Here is a 14834-nt window from a genome sequence, read left to right as displayed (position 1 = left end):
CACAGTCGCCAATTTGTGATAATGAAGGTTCTGAAACTCAAGTTGAAGAATTAGAAGTTGAATGTCCAGCAATGTCTCCGTCAATTTTAGATGAGCCATCTCAACCCCAAACTGAAAAAACACCTGCAAGTTTGTCGTCAAAGAGTACTCCCCAAATCCAGAAGAAAAAGAACAAAAGCCCAGCAGCTGTAGCTGATCATTCAGTTGCTGACTACTTCAAAGCAAAAAAGGCTAAGTTGCTGTCAAACACCAAGGAAGACACTAGCAATCAGAAGATTGATAAACAGCAGGGGATTAAGATGTTCATGCTCAGCTTGCTACCAGAATTGGAAGAATTCAGTGATTCACAAGTCAAGCTATTCAAACGTCAGGTTTTAAGAGTCATTGATGATATTTCAGCCATGGACCAACATCAGCAGTCACGGTCGTCATCAGCTCTGACAGTGCTCACATCCCCATCTATGTCCGAATCAAGAGACTCAGAAATTGACGTGACTAACATCTCCAATGCTGTTGATAATATGCAGAGTGCAAATTTTTATGAGGCCTTTTCTCAAAGTCTTAATTCTAATTACGTGTAAACACATGTCTAATTATATTTTCATCTATTGATCATTTCATTACCTTTGCTAGTGTAATTCTAAATGACAATAAAGCTGAGTTATAAAACTTACCTCAGAGTGATCATTATTCTTTCCTGTGCAGGAACACATTCCCTCATAGTTGTGTCTATCTTCTCCAAGGAAGGTCCAACCAGTCTTGTAAGTTCCAAAAAGGTGTCTTTTGTCATTCTGTAAAAAGATTTAAATTTCCTATCCGACTGTGACAACTCTCTAGCTGCTACAAACAGCCTACGCCTGATGTTATTTCTCAAATAAGGGTGGACCCAATGTTCCCTCTGTACCCTACGGTGCTTTCTGTATTCATAATAACTAATGACGTCTTCTTCGTCTGAGTCTGACATTGTTATTGTACTTAAAAACACTTAAAAACAAGGAAGGCCTTAAAAACAACGTAACTGCACTTACAATAACACTCCACTGATTGCAGAATATACGCAACTGTAGTTGTAACACAGTTGCACCGTGTGCGGACAGAAGCTCTTTTTCAGTTGCAAACTGATTGCAGTCGCAACGGGTTTGCAACGGTTGCTCTCAAAACAGTCACACCGTGTGCGCTGGGCCTAAGTTGTTTGAAAATATGAGATTGGGTATTGGAAATAAAGTGTGTACCTATACTGTGAAATGGTTTTGTAATCAGTGGATCATCTGACTAAGGAGTGTAAAATATTTTACTGGGCAACACGTTGCAATATTGCTTGTCCAAGGTACATTGTTTCATCATACATTAACATGTTCATTGCATTAGAAAAAATATTCTAGCTGAGTGAATATAACCAAGATCTAGATAGGTAAACAGACAGGGATTAAAATATGGAAACAGAAAAAAGTGGCTATGAGTTATCAGCATAAGGCAACTCTTCCATCCTCGTCTCTTAGGCAAAGTCTTTCCAGTTTGCTGTAGATGTTTACCCTTCAGAAATATTTCCTAGCTTTAATGATCTCTTGTCATTTCATTTCCTTTGCGTGCGGTGTAGTTTATGAACAAGAATTTAAAAATTCGAGGGTTTAAATGAAGTAAAAAAACGAGTACATGTTTTTGTGAGAGGTGATTTATGATGATTGAATACATAAATGAAAATTTACATATTTTTATGGTCATGTGAGAGAAATCACAGGAAGACTTTTAAATCAAAGACATTCCAAATTATTAAAAATATACAAAACAAATTGACCGAACACTTTGTGATGATTCAACTCTTCTTTTTCCACCAGTTTCTCTTAATCTTGATAATCAAGATTAACTGTCAATCAAGAAGACTTGATTTTAGACACTCTTCCGCCATCAGTTCTTTTTACTTGACCTATACTAGAGTAGTCTTGCCAATCTGATTAAAAACAAAACGATATTCTTTCACACTTAACAGTTAATCTAAGATGAAATAATGAAAGAAGTGATGAGTTTGTTCCTCCAATATAAACCAATACAAAATAATACATATTCTTGGATCTATGTTGCCACATTATCCAAAACTTGTGGTCACTTAGATTTTTATTTCTGTTCCTGTCTCATCTTTGCTTTTTCAATTACTTTTCCTAAAAGTTTTACTTCTAAAGATTCTTTTTAATACCTACATGTGTCTAGGCTGTATGACAGAATTGGAACTAAAGGTAGTTTATGTAAGCGTAAATAATACATGTAACAATCACTATTTGTAATCATTGTCTTGGACTGTAGGCTCGAGGGTTGGTGTACAAGTTCCGAGAACGCCCTGTGATACCCTGTACACTGGTAGGACTATGTCAGCTGTGCGGCACTGGTATGTGGGACTCATCACATGTCCCCACTGTCGTCTGCCGCGGCAACAGCATCACACCGTGCCCCCAGGACCCATGTCCGTATCGAGGCATCACCACCAACGGGTAGGAGGGAAACTGTTAAATATAACCTTTGAGACAACTAGACATACCATCCCCATGTTAAAGTTGTTACCAGTTCCAGAATTAAAATAGTTGAACTGAGCCTTAGACAGTAAGCTGATGTAAATTTCTGATAAGACTTATTGTCAGCTTCAGTATCTTTTATACCACATCTATTATCTTAGGGAGAAAAAATGCACTCTGTTAGTGGCTCATTCAACTATCATATTGAATTAAAAACAGGCTACAACTGGTCCATGTTGATGAGATGTCTACTTCAGCACCCAAAAGTCAATCTTAAACAATGAAAATTTTTATATTTTTAAATATATTTTTTGTGTGACACAACTCTCAAAAACTAATAGAGCTGTTGGTGTTCTGGGACAGAGATTTAGTTATTAAAACAATGGCTGATATTTCAATAATATTTAAAGTTATCGGTAATAGGCATTTAAACTATGTATTAAATAAATTCAGACTACTTTTTTTAAGTATTTTTAACAACACTTAAGTATTTTCCGATCATAATTTGTTAACCAAAATAAATTTTTTGTCAACCTGGGCCAAAACATTATTGATTTCTCTTAAGCTGAAAACGTGTGTTAAAATCAAAAGTAACTTTTAATATATGTTTATTCCTTGTTTGATTGTTTACAACCATGCATGTTTGATTGTTTTTGTCATATTGCAGCAAAAACATCCGTTTTTAATGCGTGCGTTATGGGTCTAAGTAGAATTTTTAGTCTCTAGGGAGATCTTTGTGGTCAAATGGCGAGTGTAGGTCACGGAATACTATTTTCCCGACTGCTCAAATGGCAACCTATATTCGCCGAAAAATGAAAAAATTTAACCTCAAAGGGTTAATTGTGGTACTAAATAGACAATTTAGAGTCAGCAACTGATATTATTAATTTAGATTATCAATTATAATTAGAGTCAGCAACTGACATTATTAATTACATTAATCTGTCACTACCATTCCTTTAGTTCTTTTTTATATTACACATTGAAGTTTTTACAAAAAAAGCTAATAATACTTGATTACTTTCAGGGAATGAAGACTGATCTCAACATATCAACACTACCTTGCCTTCCAAGCCAAGTATGTACTTTTGGATTTAAACGTTTTAATAATAGACAAGTTATGGCCATTACTCATTATAGTAACATGTGCCCTGCATATCAACAATTTATTGTACATTGTAATGAAAATTAAACAAATATTATTTATTTACACAGGCAAGGTTAGGACCACATGGTCCTTTCTTACACTTAACCCGTTCATAAATATGAAACAAATATTTGAATTATTAAATAATTTAAATATTGTAATAGTCACTGGGGTTAATTTATGAACAATGTCTGTAAATATTAAGAAACACTATCACAGTGCTGGTACACAAATTTTGGTGCTTTTTTGTTAATTCACTACCACTACTTTTTAATTGCAATTCCGTCTATTCACTACCAGAATTTCTTCACAATCAGAAAGTTTGATAGGGAAAGTTTGAGTTAGGTCTGATATATTCATAGACTAGGCTAACTATTAAAAAATATCGGAATTGCGATAAAAAAGTAGTGTAGTGAATTAACGGACACAAATTTTTGGTGGCTTATAATGTAAATGTAACAGGGTGTCCACTGACTGGGAAAAACGGGCATTATGCATAATTGTTGTATTTTACCAGGAATTTTTAATTTGCCGCGATCACGCATAAAGATGACGTTTCCGTGACTGCAGGAGACAACGATGAAATTTCAATGGCCGCGGGACAGGATTTATGATGTCCAAACTCCAAATGGTTGCGGGATTTGTAGTGATTTTGCCAAGATCGTGCATAAAGGTTACGTTTCCGTGACTACGGGAGACGACGATGACGTTTCTGTGACCGCGGGAGACGACGACGACGTTTCCGTGACGGCGGGACACGATGACGTTTCCGTGACTGCGGGAGACGACGATGACGTTTCCGTTGCCCGGAGATGATGATGATGACCAAACTTCAAACAGCCGCAGGATATGTTAGTGATATTCTGCAATCGCGCATGACGACGATGACGTTTTCGTGATCGCGGGAGACGACAATGACATCTAAACTCTAAACGGCCGCGGGATTTTTTGATGATTTTGCTGCGAATGAAAAATTCCAAAATGACACACTTTTAGAAAGTTTTATTGATATGTATTTTTTGTAATATCTTCATTTACCATTATCGTGGAAGCTATTTAATGTGTTTAGAAGGGTTTAAAACTTAAATTGGCTATGTGAATTATTCGTAATATCTGCATTAATTATTTCTGTAGGCTTCTTGAAAAACAACCAATAACTCCAAAATCACATATAAGGCCTATATGAAAGTACATAAAGAATGGGGTTGGTGTAGTAACCCTTACAGAAAATTCAGTAAAATTAAAATCATCAGTAATTAGAATCTATTTTTTAGGTGTCGGTACGGAGATTCGATACATTTTTAAGATGTTAGTGATTGTAGGTTTAAGGATTAGTTTGTAATGTTCTGATTATTTAATCAGTATTAAATAAAAATTGCATACTTGTGTCAGGTAATATTACAGTAATCATAAATTTTGTTTCTTTAACTGAGAATGCTTTTTTCGATAACTATAACTAAAATAGCGAACTGGGTTAATGCTAAAACAGCATTGTGAGAGTTGGCGCAAAAACGCGTTGGGAAGTTTAGTATGAAAAGTACGACCTGAACTACCTGGAATTACTCATGAATTTTTCTGGTAGGCCTGGTGGACACCCTGTAGTAACGACTTTTTATCTTAAATTTCATTGGTATTTAATTAAACATTCAATGGAACTTTTTTTCAGTCCAAAATTGAAGTCTAAAGAGCTAGGATTAATTTACAAATTTGTAGCAAATCTTACACATAAACACAAGCTTCAGGTTTTACTATATGATGAGAAGTCTACTTGTGTTGGTTAATGGTTAGTCTATGGTTTATACCTAGCTGTATTGTTTTTCAACAAATCCTTTTTAATATTTATTTCTGTTTTCAGATCATTCCGTTTGAAAGCTAGTCACATTGAACGTAACATCACTACTGTACTTTCATCTTCCTAGTTTAATATTTTATAGTTTTAGTAGTACCTATAACCCCTTAGGAATTTAGCCAAAGATTTTACTGAAATATTAAATGTGCTTACTTGTTACCTGAAGTAATAGACTATCTTACCAACAGTTTTACGTTTCTCTGACATAGTTCTTCCAGATCTGTGTAGTTTTTATCAACACTGTTACCATATCTTTGTGTTTTATTGCTAAAAATGTTTCATTGTTAACTGTGATAATACATGGTTTTAATTGTTGTGATCCAGAAAGTTTTACCAGTTTGACCGTTATTTATTGTAATGTTACAATTTAGGACAAACAGATAGATCATGGAAATGTTTTTTTAATGGAGAAAGCACAGAAGAGACAATAATGTGTTGAATTTTTTCTTGTTGCTGCCAAAAGCTATTTGCCAAATCTCCTCTGGTAGCATACTAAATATATTTGACCGTTACATTTTTTGTTAACCCTCCAGTACTTGCGCGGCTAAAAGTAACACCAGTACACGCGTGCGGACTGACAGTCCGCGTCTTACTCCTTACTGGTGGAAACTCTCTTTTATATACCTAATAAAGTTCATAATAGCAAGCATCATCATTTCAAATAATCCAAATATAGGTAAATAGATATAGAAAAACTTCAAAATAATTACAAATATTTTAAATTGAAAATATCATGTTGAAAACCAAGAAGTCAATCGCTGGCCTGTTCTTCATCCTCTTGAAACATGACGTGTTTAACTTAACAAACTCGTAGCTAAGGGCCAACTGACGCCAAGACTGTCAAACACCGCCATTGTCCTTGGAAAGGTAGTGGGGGAAGGTAGATGACAGGTCATGTAATTTGCTCGTGGATTCACTTATTTCGACACGATTTTTCAAATTTGTGGACTCTGAGTCCGCGGCACGTGTACTGGAGGGTTAATTTTATTGCATTGCTACTGGTTGGCAGTCACTGTAAGTAAAATGGATACTTTAGTTAAGGATTAATTAAAAAGTTAGATCATGTGTAAGTCGTTAGTTGCTCTACCCAAAAATCAACCAATTGATTCACCGGTAACAGAGAAACCCAATCCAATAAAAAATATGCTATCCAATAAAAAAATGTTAAATTATGTTGGTACTGTATGTTATTCAATATTTGTAAATAAATGCTTTTACATTTTGTTATCATATTTTGTTAAGTTTTGATGTTCGTATATACTTAAGTGCATTATTCAGCTGTAGAGATTATGTGAATTTTAAAATAACAATTTTCAAGATTTTGTAGTAGGGACATGTTAATATTTACTAGGATTAGTGGGATTTCTTTCATAGCAGTGAAAGCCAATTGAGCGGAGCGATGACGTTTTATGATTTTTTATAAAGCAATAAATAAATAAAAATTTAACTTATAAGCTTTGCTCAGAACTATCAACATCTATAAGAAGTTTCATTAGTATATGTGGACATTAAATACAAATCCTTTGTATCGGTATTTTTCCTGTGTTTGCTTGCTAATGTCATCTGGTGAACCCACAGTTCTGGTTGAACCCGACCTTGAAGCTAAACCAACTGACATTTTCTCATTCTTGGCCAGATTTTGCAATTCGAATTCAGGCAGAAATAATCCTTCATTGATCCATACAATTAGCAGATGTAACCTTTTGAAGACTTGCCTGCTTTGAGAGAATTGCACAAATAGTTGTCACCATGCCTTATGAGGTTTGTTTTTTAAATTTTGTACATTCAACTATCTCAAAACATTGCCAGAAGTAGTTGTTTGTGTGTTTTGGGGTTTATTGCTCGTCTTCATTTTTTACAAATATCAGGCAGTTTTTGAGAATGCATTCTGAAATTTTCCGTAATATGACACTGTTATACAAATTAGGTATTTTCTTGTAAAACAAAAACGCAAAAAATACTTTATCCTTGAGTAAATGTGTTAGAAAGTTTGCATTGAAGTCGATTCCAAAGAGCTTTGCTCCGCTCAATTAGCACGATTACGCTATAACTTTATACAGCTACCTCTACAATCAATCAATATTTATTTCTCCTTTGACCAATTTTGTGGAACTTGAAATATTTTTAAATTTGTAATGTTGTTTATTAATACTTTTAGAGAGAAACTGAAAATATTTTAGTCAGTTGTTAAGTTTACTCTTTAGCATGCTATTTTCCAATGCAATTTAGTTTGAAAATATCTTATTTACACCTGGTAGTTCCAATTCAATGAAGCATTCATTCAATATCATGTATTGTACTGTATCTAGTTGTAAAATACTCAGAAGTATTTTAATATTTTCCGGCTGTATTTTAGGATTGATTCCAATTTACCATGTAGAACTATGGAAAACAGAGGCTTGGACCTAAATATTTTGATACATGGGAAGTATTTATAGTTAGAGTATAACAACTGACAGAGAATCATAAGGTTTTTTCCATTGAGATGAATAGATTATAACTGTCACACTGTCTCGGTTGGTTGGACTTGTCAAAGTATAACCCCATCTGATTGGATCAAATTTGACAACTATCCAACCAACCAATCATATGGTCAACATAACAATAAGAACAACTGAAAAAAAAACATCAAAAAGAGTGGTACACTTTTTTAAACAAAGTGGTGACTCCAGTTATAATCTATTCATCTCAATGGTGGTTTCATCGTGATGTATTTGGCTCAGCTGATTTTATTTATTCATTTCAACAATATGATGTACCAAATTTAATTTTTTTTATAAAGTATAAAAAAATGCAAGACCCTGGAGGAATCCTTGCGATATACTTACTCTGAAGAGCAAACTTAAACAGTTGACGTAAACATTGCTTTCATACAAGGTTTTTCAGAGAACTGATTAAGACTTAATATATTGTTAGAACGTTAGAAAATATCAATATAGCTACTATGGAATAAATTTTCTACTATGGATTTTAAATGTTATTTATAATCCAATTACTAATGTGTGATTGAATTATATTTCATTGCATTCTATTGAGCTTACAACATTGAATGTAGGCCTAATGTTTCTTGGCTATTATCACTATTCTATTTGCTAATGCTACTTTATGACTATGTTAATATGTTGTTCTGTTGCTTTATTTTGATCTCCATAGTATATTGTAATGACTCATTGCACTTAAGTTTTAGTTAAATGTTTTTATTATATGATGTTAATGTTTGATCTATTAAAGCATGTTAAACTAAATCAACTTATTTTGTATTAAGCCCTACATCCATTCAGTAACATTTAGCTAATGGTACTTGTTGTGTTTTTTTTAGCTTGGTGTGAGATTTTTACCATCCCAAATACTGATTTCCTCTTTCACAAAACATGAATAAAGCATTTTACCTAAATGCCACATAAATTTTGTTACTAGTGTTTGGGAATTTGATGTAGTTGGGACAGGTTTAACCCATTGCTGACTGAGTTATTTGGCAATCAACACAGTTGAAATTGAGTAAAAATGGGTGTAATGTTTTAGTAAAAAACTCAGTAAAATGTAATTTACGAAGCACTAACATGAAGGCCTAACATGTTTATATTGATCTACATAAAATTTCCTTTTTCCACTAATTTTAAATATAGTATTTTATAGTGACTTTCAATACATATGTATATAAAAATGCATATATTATATGCAGTTTAATATTTGTATGAAAGAGACATATACAACATATATTTTTTGTAACCAAACCTTACAAAAATTATTGATTTTTTAAATCTATTTCTTGGTCAACAGTTTTCAATTTATTACATACTAGCTGGCCCGACAGACGTTGTCCTGTCCTAATGTGGTTTTATGTCAAATGCTCGTTCTTTTTCAAGATGATGCATACGGTAACTCAATCACGTCCTGGTTGAAGTTCGTTCGCTACGCTCACTCACCTTTAGGTTGGAGTTCGTTCGCTGCGCTCACTTGCCTGGAGTTTTGCTCGTTCGCTACGCTAACTCGCCTCCAGGTTGAAGTTTGTTCGCTATGCTCACTCACCTTTTGGTTGCAAATTAGCTGCTGTCATAAATTTAAAAAATAATACAGTAGAGCTGCGCCCTGTTGGTAAACCTATTAACTTTTTAATGCTATTGAACATCACAGAATCAAATTGTTTAGTTGAACCAGCTGTTAAGATTCTTTAATTCCATTTAAATATGAGTACCGGTACTCATAAGGTTAACATGGGAAACTCCAGAGCAACTGGGGCGGAGCCCTTTTGACGGATCTGCACCAAACTTCACACAAACCATCCTTGAATAATGCTTAATAATGCCTGAAAGTTTCATTACAATCTGTCGAGCGGTTTCGGAGTCCATAAAGGATAAACAAACTAATAGACAAACAAACAAACATACATTGGATTTTAGCGAATTTCCCATATAGGGAATAAACTATTACCGTAGTACTCATGGTAAGACCTGGACCCGGGACCGATTTACTTTTTTGTTTTGAGGTCCCTAGAGGCCAAAAACACCATCCGTTCAAATTCATATATATGTATGTGTCCGTTAGCACGATAACTCGAGCAAAAATGATCCGATTTTGATGAAATTTGGTATAAACATGTAAACCTACATTTATTCGAACGAGTTCGCGAACCATCATGATCGGACATCATGATGGGAATGGGGGTTTATGGGGGGTTTTATGGGGTAAAAATAGGTTTTTCCCATTTTTGACCCTAAAAACACAAAATTTCATAATTTCTTTCCAATTCCATTTTGTAGAGCTTAAAAAACAAATAATTTAGTATATTGAAGCGTTGTTGTGCGCCTAATGGTTACGGAGAAAATTCTAAAAAATTGTAAATTTAAAATTTCTATGTTATTCTTATGGGGAATAAGTCAACTGTTGTAGTTTGCTTGTTTATGAACATATTTTGATAGAATATGTAAAATACATTCATTTCTTACTAGGCTAAACTATTACCTAACATTTTACAACAAAAAACACCCTTCACCCTCCCTGTTGCAGCAAACCTAAGTACTCGTTAAACTAATTCTATTTAAATAGGGAATAAATGTGATATTTTTCAGGAGGCATTTTAGTGTAAATCCAATCAGGCAAATGGAAATTCGCTTAGTCTGCAGATTTGCTGCGGCGGGGGTATTATATATATAGTTAAAACTTTAGGTCCCTATTTGGTTTGTTTATATAAAATCCTTCATTTTATAGCTGATTTTTTTAAACTGCAAAATGACAAAAATAGGCCTAATACAATTTTTGCACCGAAATTGCATGTGTAGGCCTACTAAGTTATGATGTTGTGAGTATTAAAATAAATGTAAAATTATATTCTAAGCATGATTATACATTATTAATTTTTCAACTAACAATAAAAATGGGAAAAATTAGGTAGGCCCTAAGTCAATAATAATGCATAATAATAATACATTATGCGTGAGGACAGACGCTGAAAATCTTTAGTGTTTCGTAACCTGACGAAACACAGGCCTGGTCTAGGACAGGCGCCGCCCGTCTTTAGGCAGGTATGGGTTAATCTCTTACTTAATTAGAGAAACTTAGGGATTTAGACCACTTTCTCTTAAACGTTTTAGGTATTCTCTCTCTCTATAACAAAATGCCACTGGCGTACGAATTAGAAAAAATATGTTGTATCAGAATGAATCAAACCATTTAATTATCATTACCAAGTAGGTAGGCCTAATGTTTCATTTTTGGCTGTGTGCTATAAAAGAGGATCAGTCGGATTGCCTGTCTCACAAAGGCAAGGATGCACTGCAATATTTAATGGGTAAATAATTTGGCCTGTGGTCGTTCTTGATGTACCTAGTTGATATTATTAGTGTATGAAATTTATCGGGTCTCTTTTAGAAGAGGGCTGCCGCTACTGTATTTAAAGATTCCCTACACGATTAAATTGTTTTCACATGAGTACTTCATATTAAGAGAGTCAAAGATGAATGAAAACTCTATCTGCAATTAAGTGCATATTGAAAGTCAGGATAAGTTGTCAATATCTTATCAACCGTAATATTAGCTTGTCTCACCGCTACCTTTAGTAGCCGGAACTCTGCTGGATTGGCCTGTTTTATATCAGACATTTAGGTGACGCTGATCAATACGTTTATGCAATAACATTATGATAAAGCTATAAATTAACCTAGCCTAAACTGTGGTTTTTCCACAGTTTAAATAGTGACGGCCCTCTTCTGAAAAATACACGATCCATCTGCTAAGCAAAACATGCAAAGAGTAGGAAATAAAACTATGTAATATAGAATAGCACAAATGATCTACCTTTACATCAACTTCTTGTTTAATGGACAACCAAGTAGGTATGTAAATCAATTGACCACAACTCAAATTACCCAAAAATACTTACAGATTTATTAGGGATTCAAATTTAAATCTAATTTAGCTTTCATTCATTAAAATAACACATAAAAAACCTTAGAGATATAAAGAAATCGAATTACATGTAAAATACCAAACGTGGTACATTCCAAACTACGAAGAATGCAGCTTGCTGATATCTTCATATAGAACATTGTTTACAACTTTACCACTCAGTGGTCCCGATATTATTTTAACAGACACACAATAATGTTTAGTGTTTATTTCAACCAATTCCGCAACTAAACCCGCGTATGCACCGTTCAATATTTTCACACGTCGACCAACTGCAGGTATCACTGTTTCTAGGTGGGCTTGGTCCAGCTTTAGTTTAACATCAAAATCAAGCATTCGTACCTTAGCACAAAACTTATCAATTACTTTAGTAACAACTCCTTTCTTCTTATAAAACTTCTCTCCGAGCGAATCAGTAACAACCTTAACAACAATATCCTCTGTTAACCAATTGTTTTTTTTAGGGGCCTTTTTCCTTCTTTCTTCTTCCTCTTTCATAATCTCATCAAGGGCTGTTAGTTTCTTCTTCTCCTTCTTCATAGTTTGACCTTTCAAAGAATCTGCCTTTAGACTCGCAGTATCATCATCTTTCTTGTTGCTTGCTTGAGGTTTCTGAACAATGTTCACTTTTGTTTCAGGCTTCTTAAACTTAGGAAGACTTATTGTAATTGGCTCACTACTTTCATCCCGAACAAGTTCTGTTGGTTTATGTTCTACCTTATTTCCTAATTGTCTTCCTCGTTCAATTTGTTTTTCTAAAAACTCCATCATCTTCTCGCTGTCATCCTTCTCCATTTTCTCCTTCTTGGCCATGGCTTCTTGCAGTGCTATAGTTTCTGGGTCCCTGTCAATGTATTGCACAAACCAACCTTTTTCAGTTTCATCAACAACACAAAATCCTTCTCGTCCTAACCACTTGACAAAGTCTGTCAATGTTTCCCACTGGGTTGAATTCATGTGAAGGTGATTTCTATCAGCAATATAATCTTGGTAGACCCTATTTGCATTCACACGTTTAGTTCCAAACTGGCGTTTCAATAGTTCACAATACCCCTCTTGAAATTCTTTTGAAAATTCATCAATGTATTTGTCTGCATTATCTGCAAAGAGCAACAATTGACGCTGATGAGACTCTGAAGTTGTGTGACATTTAAAACCGTTTTCATCTCTGCATTGTTTTTGACACATCTGACAATACCATCTGAGCTTTTGGAGTCCCTTAGCTTTAATTTTATTGGCTATGTATTTGGGTGTTCCTGCTTCGTGCTTCCCCATTTTTATGTATGAGTAAAATAAATATCTCACCTACAAAGTCATAAACAAGAATTGGCACTTTCACCAGAATATAATAATCGACTGTAGGCTACACTTTGATAGTTCATGGTCTTCATGAAAATTTATTTGTCCTAACTCTTAATCCTTGTTTGGCAGAAATAGGAAAATAAGTTACCCAGCTACATATCTCAGAAGACTTAATTCCTTTGAAACTTTGTCAAACACTTCAATCTATAAAGTTACAAATTAATTGTTATGTATTTGAAATCAAGTTTATAATGCAGTTTCACAAGTTTAAAATAAAATCACACAACTTAACCTCACTTAGTCACTACTCAACTGAAAATGAAAATACTGTTACTGTACTGACTACTGACATAGTGTAGTGACATTAGACAAGACAGACATTGTTGACATTTTGATTTTGTTCTGGTTCTGACGTTTGTTTTTTTCTTTGTGTAGAAAGTATAATTCAGTAAAACATTTTATTGTATTCTTCAGTACCAGTTAATAAGGCAGGCTTGATTACATGTCTTGTAGTTTCATAAACTGATTTTTAGTCATTAATCATCATCATCATATGTGATAAATTAATTACTTTTCTACAATTTGGTGTTGAATTAAATACAAAACTATCTGACTTATTTCAACATAATCCAAATGTATTTTACAAGGTTTATTTTATGTCCTTGTGTTTTCTTTTAGTTGCTTATAAGGGCAATTAGGTAAAAGAGGGTTTGGTTTTCACACCCAAAGCCAATAACGCTAGAATTAACTAAAGATCAGAAGAAAAAGTGATTATCCAACATAATTCAAACCAAGCTCAAAAGAACGCGTTCTGTTTGAAATTTTTTTGACAACAGAGGATAAGGAGTTATACAGAATATCTATATTCCACAGATTAGTTGGGGAGAGAAGAGTGACCAAACCCAAACCCCTGACTCAGTTTGGACATCATGATCCACCGCCGTGTATATAGTCTAGGTTTTAAAGTTTTAATTTTTCATAACGCAATTAATCTATCCAGCTATGGCTATGGGCAACGATGAGGAACCGGTAAAGGTAAATGTAAAGTGGCCTAGCTTTTTCTCAGTTTTTTTTTTCAAAATTTGAGTTGCATTTTGACGTTGTAATAAAATTAGTTCACAGTGTTAAATTATAGTGTCTTCGACAACCAGCACTTTGTAAAATAATTGCCGCAAGTGGCACGAAACCTTATCGATAAACTGATACCTACAATCATTTATTATAGGTCAGTGGTCTACAACTACAATGGTGGCATTTTAGTTTGAAAGATTTGTTAGAAAAGTTCGGCACATCGACACGTGCTCTCACGAAGTTTTCTGTCTTGTATCAGACATTATGAAATTAATTTACCCATTTCCAGACCATCTCCATTTTAAGCATTTGTTCAATGCAGCGCAAGAGTATTTACTTGATACTTGATACAGTACTTACTTTCCGTGTCCGGAAATCAGACTTCGCTTTTCCAAAAATTAGCCGTATGTAATGAAGGCCTCCACTATAGGAGCCAGTTCCTCCTTGGCTGGTATGGGAGGGTTAGTCAACGTGGCCTCCCACCTTGCCACCCGATTGCTTGAGAGTGATCCAACCAGTACTCGTGTCCGTGATAAAAAGCTCTTTCTGGACCGAA

At 34.2% G+C, this 14834-nt stretch overlaps 2 protein-coding genes across 2 annotated transcripts in view; one reads left to right on the top strand and one right to left on the bottom strand.

The window, feature by feature from the left end:
* LOC129001315 (TBC1 domain family member 16-like) overlaps window positions 1-8672 on the top strand; it is a 33458-nt gene extending 24786 nt beyond the window's left edge. Inside the window, exons 11-13 of the mRNA XM_054428569.1 lie at window positions 2299-2483; window positions 3532-3582; window positions 5507-8672. Of these exons, the coding sequence (XP_054284544.1) occupies window positions 2299-2483; window positions 3532-3538 (192 nt within the window). The 3' untranslated portion in view covers window positions 3539-3582; window positions 5507-8672. The remainder of the gene's footprint in view (window positions 1-2298; window positions 2484-3531; window positions 3583-5506) is intronic.
* A 3189-nt stretch (window positions 8673-11861) lies between these two features.
* Window positions 11862-13545, bottom strand: LOC129000037 (DNA/RNA-binding protein KIN17-like). Its single transcript, XM_054426887.1, has one exon. It carries the CDS (start codon window positions 13178-13180, stop codon window positions 12005-12007), a length of 1176 nt encoding a protein of 391 aa, XP_054282862.1. The 5' UTR covers window positions 13181-13545; the 3' UTR covers window positions 11862-12004.
* Window positions 13546-14834: the final 1289 nt, after the last annotated feature.

This window comes from Macrosteles quadrilineatus, unplaced genomic scaffold, assembly GCF_028750875.1.
Source record: "Macrosteles quadrilineatus isolate MER2022 unplaced genomic scaffold, UCM_ALF_1.0 Scaffold_8__2_contigs__length_117827958, whole genome shotgun sequence".
Taxonomy (NCBI): Eukaryota; Metazoa; Arthropoda; class Insecta; order Hemiptera; family Cicadellidae; genus Macrosteles; species Macrosteles quadrilineatus.
Note: the sequence above shows the minus strand (reverse complement) of the source record. Positions and strands in the feature narration are given on the sequence as shown.

Bases quoted from the DNA above. Each gene is read 5' to 3' on its own strand.
- LOC129000037 (XM_054426887.1), bottom strand. From the start codon at position 13,180: ATGGGGAAGCACGAAGCAGGAACACCCAAATACATAGCCAATAAAATT.